Source organism: Passer domesticus, chromosome 3 (assembly GCF_036417665.1).
Source record: "Passer domesticus isolate bPasDom1 chromosome 3, bPasDom1.hap1, whole genome shotgun sequence".
NCBI lineage: Eukaryota > Metazoa > Chordata > Aves > Passeriformes > Passeridae > Passer > Passer domesticus.
In genome coordinates, this window is record NC_087476.1 from 19,265,313 (window position 1) to 19,290,674 (window position 25,362).

The 25,362-nt window shown below is 35.6% G+C and overlaps 1 protein-coding gene across 1 annotated transcript in view; it reads left to right on the top strand.

Moving 5' to 3' along the window:
- The window catches only part of PXDN (peroxidasin), an 84,391-nt gene that overhangs the window by 49,692 nt on the left and 9,337 nt on the right, over positions 1-25,362 (top strand). Inside the window, exons 12-19 of the mRNA XM_064412047.1 lie at positions 1,116-1,274; positions 4,262-4,374; positions 5,312-5,468; positions 8,901-9,009; positions 9,456-9,613; positions 14,027-15,530; positions 16,378-16,512; positions 19,630-19,838. Of these exons, the coding sequence (XP_064268117.1) occupies positions 1,116-1,274; positions 4,262-4,374; positions 5,312-5,468; positions 8,901-9,009; positions 9,456-9,613; positions 14,027-15,530; positions 16,378-16,512; positions 19,630-19,838 (2,544 nt within the window). The remainder of the gene's footprint in view (positions 1-1,115; positions 1,275-4,261; positions 4,375-5,311; positions 5,469-8,900; positions 9,010-9,455; positions 9,614-14,026; positions 15,531-16,377; positions 16,513-19,629; positions 19,839-25,362) is intronic.

The window sequence follows — 25,362 nt, forward strand, 5'->3', positions numbered from 1 at the left end:
ATGTATTTGCTTAGATGCTTCAGTCTCTGAAGGAAACAGAGTTCATCTCTTTCTCCTTTAGCTGGGAAAGGCAAGGTGTCCCACAGGAGATAGCTGCCCAAGTATTTTTCATTGTTAAGTAAAAAAGAGTCACTAAAATATGTGTCCATAATAGATTCCTAATAATAAATGTTTAAGAAATATGAGGCAAAGTGTATGTAGCAGTATGTATCACTGCTGTTGTACTGCAGAAGAAACAGAGATAGCTGTCATTAACTGGAGGTCTGAAATTAGGTGGGATGTGCTCTCTTCAGAAACCAGAACAGTCCAGCCTATAACTGTACCAGCATCTCTGTCACTTAATGCACATTGACAGAAACAACGGGGTGTACTCTGCTGACTATTTTATCAAGTTATGGCTCTTAAGGCATTAAAGCCAAATCCAGCGGGAAGAAATATTGTAGTGGATGTTTTGTTGGTAAGCAAAAATTCCATTTGATTCGAGTGTAAAAACCCTAGCGGGGTAAATAACTCTTAGGAAATTCTAAATTATGGTTCATAAAGCAGATTCTTAACATTGTTCATCATTTTGATGCTGTTAATGTCCCTGTTTCTCCCTCTACTTAGACTGCTCCAATCAATTAAATGTCCAGAAAGGGAGGATAGGGTACAGACACTGATATACATCCATTTTACTTATATTCCATTTTTTTTGTGGGGCGATGTGTATTTTTCTGTGGATTATCTAGGCCTAGGCAAATAAGATAAATTGTGTCTTATACACATGGTAATAATATGACATGAACAGTAACACATGTTGGTGTTTTCATGCCTTCTCATTTGGATGCTTTAGCATGCTCCTTAAATGAAAATGTTTATTTCTACCACAAACAGAGAAGAGATCAGAATTATGATTGTGAGCATATGTATAATTTGTTTGCTTTTCATGTTTATCTTATAAGTAAAGATTTCAAACTTTTTTCTTGTTTGTTTTGTTGTTTGTTTTTTTGGGGTTTTTTTTAAGAAGCTTTAATATTTTCCAGTGTTTTCTCAAATTTAAAACCTGAATTTCCCTTTTTCTGACACAAAGGGATTTTGTTGCTATAAAGAGCAAATGGTGTTGTTGTGTGTTTCAGGAGGCCAGTTGTCTGTTGACAGAAGACACTTAGTTCTATCCTCCGGAACGCTGAGGATTTCCAGGGTTGCTCTGCATGACCAGGGACAGTATGAATGCCAGGCTGTCAACATTATTGGATCCCAGCGCATCGTTGTGTACCTGACTGTGCAGCCTAGAGGTACAGCCCATGCACAGCTGCTGGGAAGAAAAAAAAGAAAAAAGAGAAATATTTAAGCTTACACTAAAATACACAGTATCATGTGTGATTGTTTCTGAGTATATCTCCTTGTAGATCCCAGCTGGTTTCCAACAAATACCTTGTCTGGACATTTATCAGTATTTGTGCAGGGTATCATTCCTTTAGAACAGTCTGTCTTCTGGGAAAGGGGTTTACCTGATTTACTTTTTTTTTTTTTTGAAAGAACTGGAGGTTTGCTTTGAGTATGACAGTATTCCTATGCATTGGAAAATATTTTATTTTGTGAAAAATCGAGTTTCCAATAAGGCTCTATGATGTTAGTTAAGTGGTGTTATTAACATAATGTTTCATATCCAGAAACAGAACACTTTCTTTTACAAAAGCAGAACAAACTTCACAAAGAGAAGTCATTCCTTGTACTGAAAATAAACTGACACAAAAGAAAGTCCTAAAACACTAACCCCAAACTCCAATTTTATACTTTTTTTCAATTAAATTCTAAGTAAGTTACTTCTAGGATAAATTATAATCATATTGCCATTCATAATTTATTTAAGTATTTTGATGTTGAACTGAATTCAAGGAGATAAAAGGTGTAATTCAAAGCATTTCTTTTTACTGACCTAACTTAAAACTGTATATTAGTAAAAGGGGCTCAAATGAGCTTAGAAGTTTGTCAGAAAAAAATTCTATTGATTTTTCTTAGTTAAGAGTAGTATTAGAAGATGGATTTGTCAAAATTGACATGATTTTTTAAAACTTATATAAAATGTTGATTAAGATTGTATAAAACAAGTATAATTTTAAAAAAAGTTTTCCAGCAGTGTTAAATTTCACTGGACATGAGTAAAGTTTAATAATACAAATTTTGTGCAACTCAGGTTGCAAAATTCAGTCACCAAAAGATAGTAAATACAAGATTGAAGGCTGAATATGTAACATGAAATTGGAGCTCTCCAGAGATTATTTGCAATGCTGTTTTCAGTTGTGCAAGAAAAGAAAATTTCTTTTGGGCTTCTAACAAAAGGACTGTTTACCTGAGGAATATTTAGTCATTGGTCACTGTGGTTGAGTCAGTGTTAATAAACACAGATTAATGGTCCAGGTATGTTTGCTGGCATGACTCAGCTCACATCCACAGAGCCAGACTCTCTTACCTCCCAGTGCTGGACACCTGCCTCTGGATGCCTTATTTGAACTGATTTCTGGTCTTTTACAGGCATTTGTGTACAGTTTAACAGTAGGGCCAGATTGGTTGGTAGTATAAATGACTGCAGTGGAGCCACATACTTCTCTGTAAACGCACAATCCTCCACCCTCTCCCACTCCCCCCTAAATATCAATATCATGACATCAGTAATATAGCAGTGTGTTACAGCAGAAATAGAATCCTTAATGTCTGTATAATCTTGTATGTGCTTCTTATGATGATATCTGAATGCCAGGCATCAGTTTGGATTTGAAGAAAATTACAGTTTAAAAGCACATTAATTTTATTCATAGTGGATTTAGGTAACAGTGTACTCTGTCCTTAGAATTGAAGGTGATTTTTGATGTTTTAAGGGCTGAAGCTCATAGGTGTCATGGAGAAAGGAGCTCTGTCAAGACTCAGTACCTCATCAAGTCAAGCTGAGAGACTCACTTGAATGAGTTGTGGAAGGTTTTGCTTTTGTCATCTGAGAAATTGCAGTTGTCAGTACTTAAAAAAATTAAAACAACAACAAAGAAAAGATGACAAGTTAATACAATATTAATTCTGATGACTTTCTACAGGTTTAGCTATTAACAGAAATATTTTTCAGAGCTCTAAATTAATGTAACTTAAGTGGTTTTGACAACTACTAGACTAGTATGTTAGAAGTTGAGTACTTTAAAATGATCCTGAAGCAGACATCAGGAATAAAATCATAGAATCGTTAAGGTTGGAAAAGACCTTTCATCAAGTCCAGCTGTCAATATAGCACTTCCACCATGTTCACCATTAAGCCATGTCCTTATGTGTCATATCCACACATTTTTTGAACATTTCCAGGGGTGGTGGCTCTACAATTTCCCTGGACAGTCTGTTCCAGTGCTTGACAACCCTTCCTATGCAAAAATTTTTCCCTATATCTAATCTAAACCTCCTCTGGCCATGCTCCAGTACCACAATGTCTTTTATGTGGTACGGGGCCCACAGCTGGACATAGGACTCGAGGTGGGACATTACCAGTGCTGAGTACAGGGGGACAATCCCTGCCCTGGTCCTGCTGGCCACACTATTGCTGATACAGGCCAGGATACCATTTTTTTGTTTTCTTGGCCACCTGGGCACACCCTGGCTCATGTTCAGCTGTAGTCAACCACCACCCCCAGGTTCTTTTCCACAGGGCAGCTATCCAGCCACTCTGCCCTCAGCCTGCAGCACTGCAGGGGGTGCTGTGATCCAAGGGCATCTCCTGGCTCTTGGCCTTGTTGTGCCTCATACAATTGGCCTCAGCCCATTTATTCAGCCTGTATAAATCCGGCTCCCTCTGTAGAGTCTTTCTGCTCTCCAACAGATCAACACTCCTGCCCAACTTGCTGTTGTCTATGGCCTTGCTTAGGGTGCACTTGATTTCCTCAGCCAGATTATTGATGAAAATATTAAACAGGCCAGGCATCAATACTGAGCCCTGGGGAACTCCACTTGTTACTGGCCACCAACTGGATGTAACTCCATTCACTACTATCTCTGGGCCTGACCATCCAGCCAGTTTTTTATCCAGCAAAGAATATACATCCACACCATGGGATGCTAGTTTCTTCAAGGAGAATTTTATCCCTAAAACAAAGTTATAAGCAACTAAAAACCTGCAGATAGAATCATGTAATAGATTAAGACATGTTCACAAACTGATCAAAAACAGAGTGCTAACCTATTTTTTGATTGTCTTTTGCACAAGTTGTATTTCCTAATTTATCAATGTATCATTTGGCTTTTTTAGTGACTCCTGTATTTGCCAGTGTTCCCAGTGACATGACAGTGGAGGTTGGCACAAACGTGCAGATCCCATGCAGTGCTCAAGGAGAGCCGGAGCCAGTCATTACATGGAATAAGGTACTGCATATTCAGTTATTGCAGAAAGACAGTGGCCTTTCCATCTCTTCATAATTCATTATTGAAAGTGCATGTTGTCAAATTTTTCCTTCCTATGGTGTATGAAAACATTACCTGCAGTCCAGTCAGTAAGTATTTAATACAGAGCAGGTATATAGATACATTTACGTATGTAGTTATGCAAAATATTATGCAGACCAGCTAAAATTCATAATGTATACCTTAAAAGGTCTGTATTTTGTGACAGTAGAATAGCCTACTAACATTCACAATTTCAATGACATTATTGATATAAAACAATAAGAAATGGTGTATTGGAGCCATTTGCTACTGCTACGTTGAGACTAACCAGGACAGGCTTTGGTAACTTTCTGGTAACCTCTTTGTGGCTTTGATTTCCATTGATATAACAATTGCTATATCAAAGTATAGAGTATTAGCAGAGTTACCAGAGAATTAATGAGTTCCTAATATTGATATTCAATTTTTCTGATTATTTTCTTCTCTTCAATTAGTGAATACTAGAAATTTACTCTAATGAACCTTAAATAGCTTCTAAATATGTAGCACATGAAGAACTGATATACATGAAGTTCTTGAGATCTATTTCAGTTGATTAATTTTGAGAAAAATAAAATATGTATGTTCTCAAGTGGTGTTATCTTATTTTTGGGTCATAGATCTTATGTGGTGAAAGCCTATTAAAATACTTTGATTTGTAATAATGAGTAATTGTAGAAGTAAAGAAATACACTGTACATTTTAGAAGTACGTGTGATTTTTCTATATAAGCTTATTTAAAACAATCTGACTGTAAACTTGGCATACAAAATAGAAATACAAAATAAAAATAATATCAGAAGAGAAAAAGATGACAAAAAAATTGTGTATGAAGACGAGTGTGTTTTGAATAAGTCAACTTTGGGCTTTCCTGCAGGATGGAGTGCAGGTAACTGAGAGTGGAAAATTCCATGTTAGCCCAGAGGGCTTTCTCACCATCCGCGATGTTGGCACAGCCGATGAAGGTCGCTATGAGTGCGTTGCCCGCAACACCATAGGATACTCCTCTGTTAGTATGGTGCTTAGTGTGAATGGTAAGATACATGACTCAGTACTTAGATTATTAGTTTTGTCCTAATTGTCTAACATGTAAGATGAAACAAAGTTGTCGAAATACTAAATTATTTTTTTTTGCTGCATCTATTTTCCTCCCATGATTCTTTTCCCCCCCATATTTTAGTAAGATGGTAATGTCATAATAGGAATATCTCTAGGTGTTAAGCTCCAAAATCAACTGTGCTTTGGGCTCAAGTTAATCTTTCAACTTTCTTCCTGAGATATTATTTAGAGCTTTTAGAATTTGCTAGTCAAATACCCAGTCTAAATTTTAAAATAACTTGACAAATGTCTTCTGGCATCTTCAAAGGGACACTTACAGCACTTCATTGAAAATTAGGCTGCACATATTGCAAAACAGTTCAGGAAAGTCATACACACCTCAAGAAGCTAAAAGAGAAAACAGAAAGAAAAGGAGAATATTTGATCTTGTTCTAACTATTTGAAAGTAATAATGGCAAATAATAGTTATCAATTATTACTATGTAATAAATGGCAATAAAGCAGCAAAAGAAGCTAAGGAAATAAATTTACTACAAAGATTCACCATAGTACTTTTCTGACTTATTGACTAAAACTGCTGATTTTTCAGTTTAGTTTTGGTAGAAAGTCAAAGAAAATGGTATGATTTCTGTCTCTCAGTAGGGAATATAGGACAATATTTTTGTACCTTCAAAAAATTAGTACAGAACAGTGCTTGTTTTGGTATTTTGAAGATTATTGTGAAGATATCGTCAATATTGTTTCCCAGTGTCATTTGGGATGTTCTGTATCTTGTTTACTAAACAGATAAATGTGTATCAGTGATTTTTCTAATGTATAGTTTGCCACGGTATCAATAAAACTATTATGTTACCTGTCTTAGGTTGCTTTTAGTAGACTTTTAATCTGTACTTTCTTCCATGAAAAATATTTTTTAAACTGTAAAGATTATTCAGGAGAGATAAATTGTAGGGCTAGGAATCATTCAGTAATAAGTTTCTGTCTACATGTATGAAGTAGAAAATGAAAGAAAGTCTATGAAAGTCAGTTAATCTGGCTACTCTGGAGATGCATAGCAAAAAAAAAAGTTTTTGTTTAGGAAAGATTAGCTAGTTCTCAAGTCACTAAGAGTGCTGAAAAATGAAACCATAAGTTGAAATAAAACCCAATGGAAATGAGTTTCATTCACTTAGTGCAGGTGTAAATTGATCATTCTCATCTGCTGAAATGAGCAAACTACAGAACTACTTATTAGCTGATTTGCAGTAAATGATTGTAATGTGGGTAATTTCTTTTAAACTGTAGCATAAATAAACCTAAAAGTAGTGAAATTACACTTAATTAATCTGCATTCCATCTGAAACCATAAATGAAATTTCTCCTTCATACTAGTGAGATATGAGATGTTGTTTTGCTGTGGCTGCTTTAAAACCTGATACTGTCAGAGGCTCGAGAAGGACAAGTGGACAGATTATAAGTATTGGTTAATTGCTGTGTAGATAACATTTATAATGGCATAGCCAGAAACGCCTAAAAACTTGCATGCCATCATTTATTTTAATGGTGCAATGTTGTATAAATGTTTCTAAACCAAAACACTTTCCTAAGATTGAGACCAAATGAAGGCAATTGTATAGAAGCTAGGAACACGTTTTGCTGATTGTGTTGGATGATATTTTAAAGATTATTTCCTTTAGCCATTTTCTTCTGTGTTTTTCCATTGTTTTGTAAGAGTCATTCTCCCTCCCTGCCCAAATTTAAAAAACAGTATTGTGGGAAACTCTTACAAGGAGCTTTACCTTCTAACATTTATCAGTCTGAAAAAAGAACTGCTAGTAATAAACAATCTAAACAAAAATCAAGTACAGAATAGTTAACATCTGACCAAAGTTTATAATTCAGCCCACATATATCATTAATCAGAAAGATAGGCCTGCAAGTAAACACCAAGTTTACATCTAATGTAGACAGCACTAAGGAGGGTAACCAGCCCCTGGATTTCTACAGACTGCATTTTTGCACTGTTCATGTCATTCAAGGCACACAAACATGCTGAAACAACTAAAATTTGAAATTTAAACCTGTAAATGACATTTCTTCCTAAAATAAGTAGCTTATCTGATAGTGTCTCTGAATGGTTGCTATTGAAATGGATGGATCAGGGACTACTGCCCTCGGGCAGTGTGGAAAGGGTCAGCTGATTTTGGAGGCTGGGAATATTTTGCCAAAAGCCTGAGACTGGCTTCAGGGCACAGAAAGGGGCTTCATCTGCAGCTATAGTGTTCCAGGGACTGTTTTATTTGATGGTATAGATGGTTAAGTTTGATTAAGTGGGTCTAGACTATGAAACTCATGTAGAGACAATTTAATCTGCCACTTAGGAAGGAATGATGAAAAGTGGCCTAGGGGAAAAAAAAAAGTAATGAAAAGCTTATAAACAACAGTTTTTATGTCAGATGATTTTGTACATCTGCTGATTTTATACCAGTATATTTGCTTTGGACTTTTTCCCTACTTTACCCTTCTTCCTGTGTGACTTCTCCAATCTAAACACACTCTGGAAATTGTTAGCTGTTGCCCCTGGATCTGGTAGTTCTTAGTTTAGACTGAAAGGAAGGTTATTAGTCCTACATAGTTTGTACAGACATCCAGCTGCAACAAAGCACTGTATAAAAAGGAATATGCATTGTTGAGCTTCCAGTATTGTGTACAGTTGTTAAATAGCATTTCAGCATGTGAGTTTTAATCTAGTATTAAAAAGAAAATTGTAAAGTAGGAAACAAAATAGTGATCTAAATTAAAAAATATTTACTGCCCTTTCAAATTAATCTGTATTGCTTATTATACTGAGACCAGGAGAAGAACAATGTTAATTTATGTTCATTCAATTATGTAAATTATGTTCATCATGTACCACTTGCAGCACATTAAGTTCTGTAAGCACTTTAAGTTCTTACATTGAATTCAATACTAATTCAGAACTAGCTGAAATTAAAGGGGAAATCTGCATTGATTTCAGTGGTTATAGATCAGGCTCTTGATACCAACACCTGAAACCTGATAATACACCAGAAAAAAACCCTTGATAATTAATTTTTGATTTGGTCATCTTCATTTGAAGTTGTAGGTCTAATTAAAGGACAGCTAAACACTGTATGCATTTATCTTTATCTTGGTTTTGAGTTATAAGCAAGATGACTTTTAAGCTTAGGTTAACTTCTGTTTTAAATTAATTTTTTTCTACTTTAATATGTCTTGATAGAATTCCAAAATGGTTAAGAATTTTATATTTGGGTGAACTAACATTTAAAGAACAAGAGTTTACTTTGTAGAACTGAAATGATGTCGTGTCTAGACTCTGTTTTATGGAAGTATCTTTTTTGTGTGTGGCCATTTTTGCAATAACATGTGAATTCCTTTTTCTCTAGTTCCTAATGTCAGCCGAAATGGAGATCCTTTTGTACAAACGTCAATTGTGGAAGCAATTGCAACTGTTGACAGAGCAATAAATTCAACACGTACACATCTGTTTGACAGGTATCTCCTTATTTTTTTTTTATTTTTTAAATTGAGAAGTCAGAATTAATTTTGTATATACTAGAAATAATGGGACATTTATTAAACAAGAAACCATTTTGTTACTTAAAAGACATTGTTAATGTCTGATTGTTTCTGAGAGTACTAACAGTTTAACATGTAAGGATTCCTATTGTTCATACACTACTGCTGAGATCTCTGTTCACTGCAGCAGTTCTTCTGCTGAGACAATGTATGTTAAAATGCTACTAAATATTTAATTACTATGAAATATTTAAAATTTTATTATTTTATTGAATTTTTTTCTTCTTGGTTTGCCTTCCATTTTGAGATGAGTAACCAAGGTATGTACTAATCATGTTACTGAACATTTATATGATTTATGTAGTGTTGTTGTTTTGTAAATCTTGTGTACACTTACTCTTTTTTTCCAAATTATCTATCAGTCGTCCTCGTTCTCCAAATGATTTGCTAGCCTTATTTCGATACCCAAGGGACCCATATACTGTTGAGCAAGCAAGAGCTGGGGAAATATTTGAAAGGACCTTACAGCTTATTCAAGATCATGTACAAGATGGTCTAATGGTTGACCTGAATGGAACAAGTCAGTATTCTTTCCTTTTTTTTCTGTTTTGATGTGTATTTGCCTTTTTAAGTCATTATACTTCAGGAGATATTAATTTTCTGAGGTTTGGTCCCAGCTGTTACATTGAAATCAGTGAAGTATTTGACTTTGTAAAGCTCTACCAAATTCTATCCTTGGTTTGCACATTGTTCACTATATAAGTCGGAGCTCTCCAAGTGGAGTGTTTTTTCTCACACTGACATATTAGGAAAGAGTTCAGATTCTGATCCTTCTGTTGGTCAAACTTCGTATAATGGAAGTGCATAATGTATCCTGTTTGTTAATTCTCTGTGTTTATTTATTAGGATCATTGTCTCATAGCAGAACAGACTTTTCTGTTGTGTGGTAAAAATGTGCCGTGTTTTGTTCCTGTTTCTTTAAGGAAAACCATTTAATATCAGTGTGCCTTGGCAAGGAGAAAATATGACATAACAAGAAGGATTTGTATAACTTACAAACTAAGATTTCTGCATCTACCACAACAGTATTCAAAGAATTATTTGCTACTTTGTAAATAAGTGTCAAATTAAGCTAATTGCTTTGTTTAACACTGACATGATGTAATGAGAAATACAGTTCTTGTTGCTTTTTATAACTAGCAAAAAAAAGTGTGAGGTTTAATTTCAGCCTTTTAGGTATTGGATTCCAGTCAAACTCATGAAGTCCAGCTGGAGTACATACAGCTAATGTGTGTAGATATATGTGTGGATAGGCTTAAAACATAGGATTGAAGCATTTGGAAATAATGATAGAGTTTTAGGAGAGCTTTTGAGACTTGAGACATAGCCAAAAACTACACTGACAATCTAGAGGAAATACTTTTACTCATTATATTCTTTTTGATGTTTATAATTGAGGATTTATTGTAACTTCTGAAAACTTTTAACACTGACCATGAACTATCAAGTATTTATAAGACCAAAGACAACAAGCTTTGTGGTGTACTGTCACATTTGCTAGTGAAAGCAGCTTGTTGAAAGCTCATTATTAGAGCTGAGTAGATAATTCTTGATGAATTGTTTACCACAAAAACTTACTCAAAAATTTTTGAAGGCTGATGTATTATAAGAGCCTCCCTGTTTGGCTTGGTTCTCTGATTAGATGCATATGCAAGAATATTGAACATATATATGCTATAAATATGTAGTACTAGCAATATATAAAATGTGATGTGTGAGAACTGGTTGACTAGGATTCATAATAGTGAAACACCTAAGGTTTACCAAAAACTAGTATTAAAGCCTATGGGTACTAGTTAATAAAAGCAAAATAGGCAACTTTCTGTGATACTGGAAAGTCTCTTTGTAACCAGATCTTGCTTTTCAGACCTACAGAATCCAAAGAAACCTGGCTTTTAGGGAAACTTGAATAATAAAATAAATCTGTTTTTATTTAAATTGCCCAATAATCCAATTTTTAATAGCAATTTTTGTCCTTATTTCATTTTTTAGTTTGAAATGCAGAGCCAAATGAAAGGTGTTATTTAGCACTTTAGCATTGAGAACAGTTGGGAAATGTGACAGTTTCCCAGTCAGAGATTTTTTTTTTCTTGTTTTTGCAAAACCTTTGAAAGTCCCACGGAAAGACTATGGAGCCAAATTCTCCTTCACAGTGCCAGACTGTATAACAAGGGGATGGCAATTAATGGCGGTTCAGGTTAGATGTTAGGAAACAGTTTCTCACCAGAAGACCAGTGCAGCACTGAAACAACCAATCCAGAAGGGTGGAGGAGTCTCAGACTTGGAGATTTTCAAGCCTGCTGGACCAGGTATACAGGTGTCTAGTGCTGGAAACAGCTCTACTTCTACCAGAAGCTTGGTCTGGACAAAAGGTCCCTTATAATCAATATTTCTAGACTCTATGAAACATCTTCCTTGCTTTGAAAAAAAAAGGTAATATGTGAATTAAGCTAGCCAGCTTCTAAGCACTGGAAATGCCCAGCACCCAGCCATTTAGAGAGCAGAGGCAAAGTTAGTGCCTACTATGTGAGAGGTAATTAAGGATTAGGAACTAGCATCAGAAAGCCAAAATCTAATCCATCATAAGACATTAGATCCTACTTGAACTTCTAAAGAGAGAACCTGAGCCTTTTATTTTAAACTAGTACTGAAAGTCATTCTACCCAAAATGTTCACAGTCGAGTTTTGCTCTCAACTTGATTTCAGAAGTGGGGGTGGCAATCAGGATAACCACAAATGTTTATTTGAATGAATAATTATCATAAGCAAAGGATGCCATGATCAACAATGATCATTTAAACAGGAGTGTTATTATAAAGAAGATAAGTTTTCTGGGCATAGTTCTAGAATTAAACTGGCTTGGTAGCCAGGATATTTTAATATGCTATCAATTATATCCTCAAAGTGTGTATTTTGCTGCATTACCCAGTGGCACTTACAAGTTTTGCTCTGTGGTTTGTTTTTCTTTTCCCTAGTATGGAATATTCTGTAAAATAGTTTCTGTATGTCTACATGAGCATATTAGCAAGCACTAAATCTCTGATATTTTTGCTTTGACTTGCAAGCCATGTGGAGTACTGATAGCCTGAGGCTGAGAAAACAGCTTCCCTGGCTGAGCACAGGTCCTGTCCCGGCTGGGCAACTTTGAGCAACCCAGTCCCTTTCAAGGCAAAGACAAGGCTGGGCTTTAGGTAGTTTGTTTGCAATTACCCTGCATTGTGGAAGTTGGCAGAGAGCCTGTTGTGCCTAGCACATGTTTATGTGTTGAATTTAGATGAAGACCATTGTCTTTGCAGGCACACTGGGACTGAGCTCAGGACTAAAAGTTACATTTCCCAACTGCGTGCAATTACCCAATACCGACCCCTTGCAAAACTGCATTCAGTTCATATTTTTGAGCGTTTGCCATCGTGCTGGGAACCCCTGAAGCCTGTGGGAGCACAGTACCCCTCTACACTCACTCATTTCCATTTTTCCTTTTGCCTTTATACTGCTTGTTTGGTTTTATTCCTGACTGGAATCTTTCCAGATCAAGATCCTTGGTGGTATATGATGGTTTCTAGTTAGCTAAACATACATCTACACTCCAAATACTCCACCTCCTGGACTTCTTCCTGGATCCTGGAACCTTGTTCATCCATGCTCTATATCCATTAGTCACTTATGATGTGCCTTTTGCTTTGGACCAGTGGCTCCTTTTTGAAGATGTCCCCACTTACTGTGCTTTAGTATGATTTGTGAAAGGGTCTTGAACAAGGTGAATTCTTTTCAACTTAAATGAAAAATTGGGTTCAGGCACACATTCAGTCCAGGAGTATAAAGTACAGATTTTCTGAAGGAAACCTACTCCTGGATACAGGAGGTCTTAGGTCTTACTCAGGTCTTACTCAGCAGCAAAAATTTCACTTTACTGAGACATTTCTGTTGATCTGCACAAGTTGATAATGTAGATGTAGCCAGAATTTTTCCCCCTGAAATTAAATCCAAATGTTATTAAGTAAAAATCGCTTTTACAATGATTCCCAATAGGCAGCAAGGACAAGGCACAAGCTGACTCTTCTATTTGCAGTCAACCAAGGCGGCCTTATGGTCTTCAGTCCTTCCACACGCCATCATGCCACAACAGAGATCATGCAGTACATAACCTTAGTTTGAGGTTCCAAAAACATAACTCTAATGAATAACAGTATATATTTTTTATGTATTATTTTTCTATGAACTGAGAAAAAAAATACAGGAAAATTATAAGTATGTTTTAGTCCCAGAGGTGAATGGTGTGGATTGCAGAGGGAATCTGTGCCAAATGCTACACAAACACTACTTTCATATAGAAACTCATCTAGGGTAATGTGAATGTGAGTTACTCCACAGTGTTTGTCCTAGAGATCATTCCACGTTTGGCTCTATTACTGGTGGTATTTTATTTTGTCATTGATTTTTTTTCTTAAAATTTGCAACTTATGCTATAATAAAGCAAAACAAAATAGTATTGTTCAGTGAATGAGCAAGCCTCAAAAGCTAAAGTCTTGAAATCCATTTAAGTGTTACTGACATTTTAAAATATTTTTAGTAAATGAAAAAAATGTTCTATTGTCTCAATATGAGACTTTTCTTTCTGAAAATATCTCTGTTTTTCTAAGTGACCAAATGAGCTCCTTTTGTGGAAGCTTATTTTATAAAAGTTGCACTTGAATTGGCATTTTAGAAAGTTTCCTCCTGACCTGGTGATGGTGAAGTTGTTAAAATGACCTGATGCTCAAATATTCATATATGATTATTGCTGTCCTTATCTAAAAATAGGAATGTTTAATCTGATGGGAAATGTAAAATAAAATAAAAAATAAAATAGCATTTCAAATACATTCGTGATCTGTGGGGGGACCATGAGTCTATGAATTCTCTGATAGTTTTCTTTCTTTGTTTTCTCTTTCAGGTTATCACTATAATGACCTTGTATCCCCACAGTACTTGAATCTGATAGCCAATCTCTCAGGCTGTACAGCCCATCGACGAGTCAACAACTGCTCCGATATGTGCTTCCACCAGAAGTACAGGACACACGATGGAACATGCAACAACCTTCAGCATCCCATGTGGGGTGCTTCTCTGACAGCTTTTGAACGTCTGTTGAAGTCAGTCTATGAAAATGGATTTAATTTGCCTCGGGGAATTGAACCCAGGAGACTCTCTAATGGCTACGCGCTCCCAATGCCTCGCTTGGTTTCAACTACTCTGATCGGCACGGAAACCGTAACTCCTGACGACCAGTACACTCACATGCTCATGCAGTGGGGCCAGTTTCTTGACCATGACCTTGACCTCACCGTGGCTGCACTAAGCGAGGCCAGGTTTTCAGATGGTCAGCATTGCAGTTCTGTTTGTACAAATGATCCTCCATGCTTTTCAATCATGATACCACCAAACGATCCCAGAGTTAGAAATGGTGCACGCTGCATGTTTTTTGTACGCTCAAGCCCAGTTTGTGGAAGTGGCATGACATCTCTCCTGATGAATTCTGTGTACCCACGAGAGCAGATCAACCAGCTGACCTCATACATTGATGCCTCCAATGTGTACGGCAGTTCGGACCATGAAGCACTAGAAATCAGAGACTTGGCAAGTCAAAGGGGTCTTCTGAGGCAGGGCATTGTACAGAGATCTGGCAAGCCCCTTCTTCCATTTGCCACTGGCCCACCAACAGAATGTATGAGAGATGAAAATGAGAGCCCAATACCCTGCTTTTTAGCTGGTGATCAGCGCTCTAATGAACAGTTGGGTCTTACCAGCATCCACACACTTTGGTTTAGAGAGCACAACAGAATTGCCACAGAGCTACTGAAGCTCAATCCTCACTGGGATGGTGACACAATATATCATGAAACACGCAAAATTGTTGGTGCAGAAATGCAACACATAACATTTAGCCACTGGCTCCCTAAGATCTTTGGAGAGGTAGGCATGAAGATGCTTGGCGAATATAAGGGTTATGATCCCAGTGTTAATTCTGGCATAACTAATGAGTTTGCAACTGCCGCTTTTAGGTTTGGTCACACACTCATTAATCCTTTTCTGTATCGACTGGATGAAAACTTTGAACCTATTCCACAAGGCCATCTACCTCTTCACAAGGCATTCTTCTCTCCATTTCGGATTGTAAATGAAGGAGGCATTGATCCACTTCTAAGGGGATTTTTTGGTGTTGCTGGTAAGATGCGTGTCCCCTCACAATTACTCAATACAGAATTAACAGAAAGACTCTTCTCCATGGCACGTACTGTGGCTTTAGATCTGGCAGCTATGAATATTCAGAGAGGCAGAGATCATGGAATTCCTCCCTACCATGATTTTAGAGTTTACTGTAATCTTTCTTCAGCTCAGACTTTTGAAGATCTGAAAAATGAAATTAAGAATCCTGAAATCAGGGAGAAACTTAGCAGGTGAGCCTGAGGTGAAGAAAAAGTCAATTATCTAAATGTGCATGCAAAAAATGGTATCTGAATGTCTTATCTAGAAAAAGATACTTGCTAAGACTTAATGGGATTTTTAAGAAACTTCCATCAGCACCAGAAAATAGATGTTAACAATTTCCACATTCAGATAATTTCTCTACTTCTGCATCTCTATGAACAGAAAGAGTATATACAGTATATATGCAGTAATATATACTGCATGTGTTCATGAAATTATCAATTTGAAATGCCTAGTTTTGTAAATGCTGTTAAATATGAATGCTATTTCTGTGTAAGGTCATATTAAATGCCAACTTCACGCAAGTATTTAGATGTTCAATTCTATTAATTCTGTACAGTGAAACAAATGTCAGTATTGTCCACTGTACTGTCATGTGGACATCCTTCACTACCAGTAATCAGTTCTTCTTTAGAGAGTCAGTGTTTGAAATTAAGTCTACATCTACTTGCTACGCCTAGCTTATTTGCTTAAAATTAAAAACAATAGAGAATTAGTCTCACCTATAGCAATATAAAAAGGGTGTACAGAGGCACAGGAAAGAGAAGCTACAAAAAAAGAAACAATTCTAAGAAATCAGAAGAAAACTGCTAGGAGAAAAAAAAATTGCAGACTCGAAAGTCAGACCCACATGGTGTTTACAACCTGCATTGCAGGATTTCCTGTGTATACACTCACAGCTTGTTCACAAAAGATGTAGCGCTATCACTACATTTCTTCCTGTGAGTTGTTTGTATCTCTTAGCTTCATTATGTACTGATTATTTTGTAAATATGAAATATTTGTTATTCAGGATTTGTAATTTTCAATTTATAGGTTGTATGGCTCCCCACTGAATATAGACCTATTTCCTGCTCTAATGGTGGAAGACTTGGTTCCAGGGAGTCGACTGGGGCCGACCTTGATGTGTCTGTTAAGCACACAGTTCAGGCGTATTCGGGATGGAGACAGGTACGTTAAAATACCACGGAAACCAAAATGAATTTTAATTTAAGGATGCTTAATAAGAGTTTCAATGTCATTTTTCCAAAACAAACTCCATTTTATCTTCTTTTATGATTTTAAAATACAACTGAAAACATGAAGAATATATGTTTAAAACATTGCTAGAAGCCATGATTCTTTATTAATTCTATTACTCTTTGTAGTGAATGTCATACTGACCCCAAAACTGTCGGGACCCAGGACATCTCTGGATGCCCTGGGTGTCTCAAAGCCCTGGCAGGGGCTCAGAGACCCTGGCAGGAAGCCAAAGACACCTGGAAATTCGACCTTAATTCATAGAGTAAATTGCCAACCTTATATAAAGAATTACAGGCCACAAAAGTTTAAGTAGGAATCACAGGGTGAAGGAAAAAATTTTGGAGCACTGTACGGGGGGGTTTTGTATGTTGTACAGGGGGGTTTAGAATTCTGTACATGGGGGTCAAGGGTTCTAAGATGGAGGAATTTGGGCGTGCCCTGTCCTTCTTTCTTCTCCTTGGCATCCATGTTCAGGATGATGTTGGCATGTGTGGATTGGTTCATAGAGAAAGTGCACTTGCCAACAAGGGTGAAAAGTATTGGAAATTGAAGGTAAATATATTGTACGTAGCTTTCACTATAAAAGAGACAACCGCCCCGTGGGCAGGAGAGAGTGCCCTTGGCTGTCTTGCTGATCAGACCTCGGCTGGACAGACAGAAAAACTTTGTAGATAAGGAACAATAAACGCAACTCAAGACCGAAAAGCAAGAGTCCAGACTCCTTCTTCAAGAGCGCGGCCTGCCCAGAACCACCTTTTCCCGTGCTGGGGCAGAGACAACTGACAGCCGACCCCAGCACAAAACCATAACAGTCAACACATGTTGAGGTTCCTTCTGCCAGATATTCAAGCCACTTACCTTTAGAAAAAGTGCATGATGCTTCTCTTATTGTTATTGAGTTATTTTATTGGCAAAGAAATTGTGGCTGTTACTTAAGCATAGGTTGGAACAGAATCACTCTGTATATATAACCTCTATTCATGCTATAATACAAGCAATCTATGTACCAAATAAGTATTAAAAACAGACAGGTTAATACAAAGAGCCCAAATTGATAATTGTTTTACAATTACTTTAAATTATAATTATTTAAAGTAAAAATACTTTAAATATATGCACATTGCCAGTAATTTCTCCTTTTCAGTTTTTAGAATACCTGAAATGAGAGAATAGTAATTTCTCTTGTCACAGCAGCCTGATCTCTTATGCATTATTTCAGCACATTTGTTCAGCATCTGAAAATCAACGTTTCCCTCATTTTAACATAATTTATGACCTAGAATCCTATTCTTTTCATGGCATAAGAGTAAATAGACTTAGACTGATTAATTGAATCCTAATGAAAGGAAAACAGGAAGAATTAGGAAATTAGATTTGATTCTTTTTATTTAATGTTATTTTATTGAATCAAGTTATTAAACTACTACTTAGAATATTATAAAGGCTTTTTATTTTTGTAGTCAATAACCCAAACCTTTTTCTATGCTGTTTTAAAGCATAGAAAATGCTGGTTTTTTTTTGTTATATAAAATATGTTAAAAAATAAAGCTGTGAATCATAGAACTCTCATGCCTGGAAGCAGAGAGAGTAAAAGGGGAAGGAATATATACAGTATGAGCTCCAGGTTACTAATGACAAGTACCTATTTGTGACACAACAGAATATCTATACTGCTTTATGTTTATAAATGTTTGCATTTTTTCAATAAAAGCACCTTTTCCTGTTTTGTTTTGTTTTCTGATACAACATTAGGAAACTATAGAAAACCACTGAATATTTAGGAAAGGGGATTCTGCTGTCCAAGGAATACAAATATTTGGAAGGACCATGTCAGCAAATAGTAAAATATTATTACACATAATGAAAGCAGCTTTTACTTCTTTGAAAAGTCATTTCAGTGGGCAGAGGATGAAAGCTGATAACACCATGCAAAGCAGATGTGTCTGTGCATGAAAAAGGAGTGATATTTGAAGGGAGCCTAACTTCATGTGAAGATGGAAATTTGAGAATCTGATTGTAGTACTTGGAAATTAATTGGCTACTGTCCAATACTTTATGAAAAATTTTCATTAAATAGGTAAAATGAAATTTTTGACCATTCTTCTAGGTTTACTATTGTTTTTGATTTTTCATAAAGTTTAAAAAGCCACCTTTTTTTTTTTTCCTTTGGTTAGTTTTGGTTTAAAATAGGTGGGGGGGAAAGTATCAATATTGATACAGCTTTGGGAGACAGAAAAAAATGTCCCAGTGAGTAACTGGTTCTTTTTGCACCTATGTGTTAGAATGGTGCAAAATGTTTTCAAATTCTGGACAGTAACTTAAGCAATTTTCTTTTCCATGTAAAACTTGCTTTTTATAGTAATGTATTATTTATATTTGCTATTGATAACAGGCTTTTAGCCCTTTATGTATAAAAAAATGAACTATTTGAAACCATAGTGTTTCCTTCTTGAATATAATGAATTAACTAAGCACGTATGAGAAAGTCCCTGAATCAACATAGTCATGAAAATAGTTAAACAGAAAAAAAATTGTTAGTAAATTAAATCATCTCACTTATCTTGATAGTAACCTAGAAATAGATTAACCATTCTTATAGTCTCAGCAATTGCATCAAAATGTTTTCATGACCATAAGAAAGTTGCCTAAAGGAATAAATTATGGTCATTTAAGTATCTTACTTAAAAGGACCCTTAACATGGTAGTCTGGTGCCATTTTAAATGTCCAGAGATACTCAAGACATCAAAATGAGACTAGAAGAGAAATCAAACAATTTTTTAAAGATTTCATCCCTTTCAGAGTGTCAGCATGACTCCAGCTGGTGCTGAAGTGGCACCAGGAACTAAAATTTTTGCAGTTGTATCAGTCCCTTGATAGAATGTTAAGAACAGGATCTATGAGATATTTAATTTCATTCTGAAATGAAATGAATTGAAATATCATTGGCATATCTTTGAAAATATTGGAATATCATTGAAATATCTTTGAAAAACTGCCACTTGTTTCTTTTCACTAGCAGACTTGTTTTTTCTGTGAGATTACAGGTTATGGTATGAAAACCCGGGTGTGTTCACTCCTGCTCAGCTCACTCAGATCAAGCAGACATCTCTTGCCAGAGTTTTGTGTGACAATGGTGACAACATAACCAGGGTACAACATGATGTCTTTAAGGTGGCTGAATTCCCACATGGATATAGCAGCTGTGAAGATATTCCTAAACTGGACCTCAGGATGTGGCAAGATTGCTGTGAAGGTCTGTATAGAGGTGGATTTGGGGACAGTGAGGTGTGTGCAGTTTGTTAAGTGTCTACTTTATTTTAAAAAGATATTTTACTATTTGAGGGGTTTTGTTATTAGATATTACAAATTCTAATCTGAAGCATAGCCCCTGTTAAGTGGGAAATCATTCCATATTCTATATAAAATAAACACCTCATAAAAATAGCATCAATTTGAGCTTTGCAAGGTGTAGATAATAGTTTTCTTGTTTTCTTTATTTTGCTGATAAATATTCTTGTTCATTGCCATCCCCTTCAAAAGTTAGGAGTGAGGGTTAATTTCTTTTTTCCTGAAAAATAAGATTTTTTTCTCCCGAAATAGGATTTGTTTAGCTGCATGGAGCACAGGACACTGCTTGGTGGCCTGTATGTTGGCTTCTGTCTCACAGATTTTCTGCATGGCCTCTCTTCAGCCATCATCACATCAGAATTCTCTGCAACTGTTACAAAGTTAGAATCCATTCCCAAGAGAATCTTCTGGATCATGCAGAATGATTTTCAGTAGCATCAACAACAAAATGCTTCAGAGGACAATGACCCCTCTTTCTTGAGATCTCCTTGACAATGTCATTATCATTTTCTTTGGACAAAATTCAAATTACGTGCCCAGGCTGTAAAAGTATATTCAGGAATTTTGGGAACTTTGCTCTTGAACTCTGACTGTTGAGAAATTGCTGTCAAACAAATTCCTAGTATGAAAAGCCTTGCTCTTATTTCAGAGGATAAGGGTAGTATTGGTTGATATTATTAGAATCTGGGCATTTCCCTAATATGATTCAATACTAATACCTTGTAGATTTGCTGATGAAAGGTATCCAGATCTGTGTTCTTTATCTTTTCTACTGCTGGTTCTCTTGAGTTTACTACTGCTGAGTAGGATATTCAATATTCTGTTGAGAGAAATGCACATATAAATAACTGGTGGATTTCACTTTTGAAAGAAGTCACAATTTTCCACTAGTGTCTTGCCTATTTAACTAAGATATAATTAAGATATAACTAAGATATAATTGTCCACAATGACAAAGTTCTTTTGCGGTACAGCTCAGAATTTAATGCAGAAAGTAAAAGTTAAACTGATGGAGGATGTCTCTTCAGTCTGCTGCAGATACTGAGGAAGCATTTATAGTGATGTGACTGTACCATGAGAACAAACTCAGATATCATTAACAATGAAAAAGGTAGATAGACATTTACTCTTCAAAGTTACTGCATTGCTTAGCTTTTAAACTGATTACTGTATTGCCTTAGTCAGTAAACAATTCTTTAAAGAAAAAAATCACTCTAAGAAAAGAAGACTGTTCAAAATGTCAGTTATCAGTGTGAAACTAACAGAAATAAAAACTTTAAATTTCAATAAGATCTCGTACAGTATTCTCCATGTACAATATCTTTCAGAACTTACTCTAATTTTTATTGGTAGGTTACTTGGGTGCTTTTTAAACAATGTTTACCAGGTTTGCCATTCCCAAATTAATGATAATAGTTTCTAAAAAGCTAGACATTATTGACACATTGTAATTTTAATACAAAGTCTTCCAGAATCTCTTCAAAAATTCCCTGACATGTGCCAGAAACGTTGGGAGAAAACCAATTATCACACTTTAAATGCTTCACCATAAATAATGTGCATTCTTCCAATTAAGGATAAATTCACTTTGCCGTGGTTCATGAACCTTGACAGTTTCACAAATACATTTTTTATATTGATTTATAAAAAAGATAAAGCTGTTCTGAGAAATTATGTGTTGATTCTTTAAATGTTATGTTATCACTGACCCCTTTAGAACAGATGTTATCCTTGGAAAGTCTTTAGAGTATTCCTGTGTTCAACAACCCAGTTTGCATTTTCATTCAAGAAAGTTGCTACCAGAGAATACCACTGGATGCAGCACAGTTAGACAACTGTCAAGAAAAATAAAGGCTAAATAAGTACTGTTTTATAGAAAAATTTCCTATTTGTATCCCCTTTTTCTGAACTTCTGAAGCCTTGCAGGGGTTAATGAAGAGAAAGTGAAGTATCCATGGCTTGAACTATTTTCTTGCATGGATGAATGACTGTGACATTTTCTGTGGGATTCAGTTTAAGTAACTGATGTAAAAAGTTTCTTTCCTTCCATAGCTGCCACTCCTCTGAGGTGGGGCATACACTCAGGAACAGCATTTACTCTGAGTTGAATACATTAAAGGGGTTTGTTTATTTAAATTTATTATTTTTTTTATTTAAAAGGAAAAAAAATAAACCCTTCTCCATATTTAAAATGCTTCTAATGATCTTAAAATTAAAATTATCCTAAGTTAAAATTTCAAGTACATAATATTTCTGTTTGCACTTTATGTATGTTTCATAAGTGACCCATGTGTTCAGCTGTTTCAGCCTGGTTAAAAACACATCTGGTTTTGTTGTCCTTCCTGTTTTGTAAAAAGCCAAAATACTTTTCCATAGGAAGAATAGAAAAATTTCTTAGACATAAAAATCTGCCTTGTAGATTTTTTGAGTAAAGCTAGTATTTACTTCTTACAAAGCAAAGAATTATTCCTCTTTATAATAATAATAATAAAAAAACAGATTACCTTTCTATTTCAGTTGGCAAATCATACAACAGAATTACTAGTTTATGATGGCAAAAAATAGGGGTTCCACTGAAGTGCACAAGTTTTTGTCTGCTTTCCTTTGTCTTTCTACCTTTCTTTGTCTTGTTAGAGATGATGAGTAATTGCTGGATTTGCTGCTGCTCTTTTTTTGTGAAAAGAGCACTTGAGCTTCAGATTTTCCAAACAAGAAACTTCTTCTGGTGCTTTATTTCAAGTCTCTCTAGTGAAAGAAGTGTATTTTGATTTTTTTTTAAAGTAATCAGTGTATGCTTTCATGATTAGTCAAATGCAAATCTTTAAAAGTTCCACACTTTTTGGCTTTCTTTTGTTTTGTGGGGGATTTTTGTAAGTTGAAGTAAAAAATTTCTTTAACCTTTTGTTTTTTGTCAAAACCCATGAGGTTTCACATGGACCCAGGAGGACAATGGACAGTGACCCTGGAGGAAGTGATTCAGATAAGATGCAAGTCATCCTTATAAGTGTAAACTGATTTGAAAAGGTTTTTCTTAACTATTTCTCAGTTAGTGAACAGCCTATCTCCTCTGTCAGATATTGCTCTTTTTCTTTGTTTAATTCAGGAATACAGCCTTATACAAATTATGATCAAACATTTAAATTCCACTGAATTTCATTAGAAGAGTTAATTCCCGTTCTTAATTTGCATGCTTTCAGTAGATTAGACCTATATTTATGAACCCTTGTGTTTTAGGACCAGAGGAACAATTATGCTATCTATTGCTTCTCTACTGACAACATTAATCTCTTACTATGCACTTGTCATTATATCCTTTAATCTTCAATGAGAATACTAAACAGAACTGGGCAAAGCACTAAATTCTGTGGAATATAGTGGAAATAACACTTCAAAATGTTAACAGAAATCTCTGTGTGAGACTGGAAGTTCTTTTTCACCAAGGACTCTCAAAATACCAAAATTATGTGATTTATGTCTGAAAAGTTTTGTCTCTACCCAGAACTTGTATGCTTTGGTCAAGTCACATATTTTTGCCTTCTATGTTCAAATTATCTATTTACATATTAATTTACATTTAAAGACAGTGTCTGTTAGCTTAGTAACAATTCAGTCTATGCCAGGCTACTAAAATTAAGTTCCAGGGTCCATAATTATAAGGACATCATCCTTTTTATCTTTGAGTGGAAGTATTTAATATAGCCCAGTGTTTTTTGTATGATTACAAATTTTACTAAGAGAATCAGTATTTTTATTTGTATTTCATCCAAACCAAAAATATTTTATCTTTCACAGGTATCTAGGATCCATTAAATACAATTTTACATTCATAAACATAAAATAAGGAGACTTGAGTTATGATGTTGCTTTGTCTTTGCTACCAGGAGTTTCATGCCAGTAGTTGCCATCCCTTCCAAAGAGCAACAGGGAAGCAGTAGGCTTCAATCATTGTGTTTAAATTCAAACTCCTGACTGAGTTGCCAGATCTGTCAAAGTTCCACTGCTGGCAATAAAGAGATGTCTCTGGAGGACAGTCAGGCTGCAACCTCGCCTTATGTCAGTGTTCATTGACTCTAAGATCGAGATGGGTAGGAAAGCATCCTAATTGAAGTATCTCAGGGATTTCTAAAAATCTAGGCAGCTGGAAGGTTTCCTTCTTTCCTGTAGTCTTTTGACGCCTTTCTAAGACACTGTTGACTTCACAGTCTAGTTGGACAGTTCTTAGGGTCTTTATTTTAAAAATTTCCATGGATTTTCAGTCTGTCTGAAATGACTTTTTCTTACTGATTTGTATTCCAAAAGCTGCCTTTAAACTCCTCTAACTAATCCAAACTCTCCTCAACTGGAGAGGTTGGATTTGCTTTGGTTTGGTGTCAAGAACTTAATGTTTCTCCTTTATCTACCTGAAGACCATCCAAGACCTATTTAGATCATGAAAGCATGATATGATTTTAAATATCTTTAGTCTATAATTAGCTTTATATTACCAAACTGGACATTTGCTTTCCCAACAACATCTGAACCTTCTAATTCTGGTAGCAGACTGATCTCGAAGCTCAGTCTGTGAGCTTTGAGATAAACTACAGGAAATATCTTTATTCTTAAAATTCCCCAGTATATCAGCTGGCAGATGACAATCTGAGTTGTTACTTCATCTTCTACCTTCTATGCATTTTCCTTTTCAGATGGTTAACTAATCTTTTTACAAAATACATCTGCTCTGATCTGAGCAGATTAGTGTTGGATTTCAGACCACCACCTTACATTTTTGGTGATGTTTAATTTCTCTTTTGTTAGAAAGTCTTATTCAACAGAAGAAATGAAGATATGCTGTGCAATGTGAAGGGTTGTGGCCTGTTTTAGCAATAACAAACCCAGCTATTTTGAGTTAGGGCTTCATTTTGTATGAAAAGTTGCTTTTCTATGTTGTGCAATTTTTAGGTAGCTGCTTTGTGAAAACATCTACTAAAAAAATCATTTTACATCAGATATTTTTAGTGTTTCTCCACCCTTTTACTGGTCCCACTGGCATGTCTACAAGTTCTTAATATGAATGCTTACAGTAAAAACAACCTAATTCACTACAATAAATCTTGGAGAATCAAACTAGTATCAAATAGATATATGTGCTTTGCTTCACATTTCCTCAGTCTTTCAAGTTGTTTTGTTTTAATCTACTGTTAGATTAATTCTCCATGGCCTAGATTTTGAGGAGTGATTCATAGAGAATCAAGACTGCACTATAATTCTCTGTCAGGTTTTTTATTATCCAATTTATGTAATAGCTGCATTTTTAAAACCTTGTGGGAAGCAGGATTTTCTAAAGATGTGGACATGGCTTGCATATACAAACAGAAATGCCAGTTTCTTTATGGAAAGGAATATACATTGGAACAGGCTGCCCAGAGAGGTGGTGGGAGGGCCATCATCCC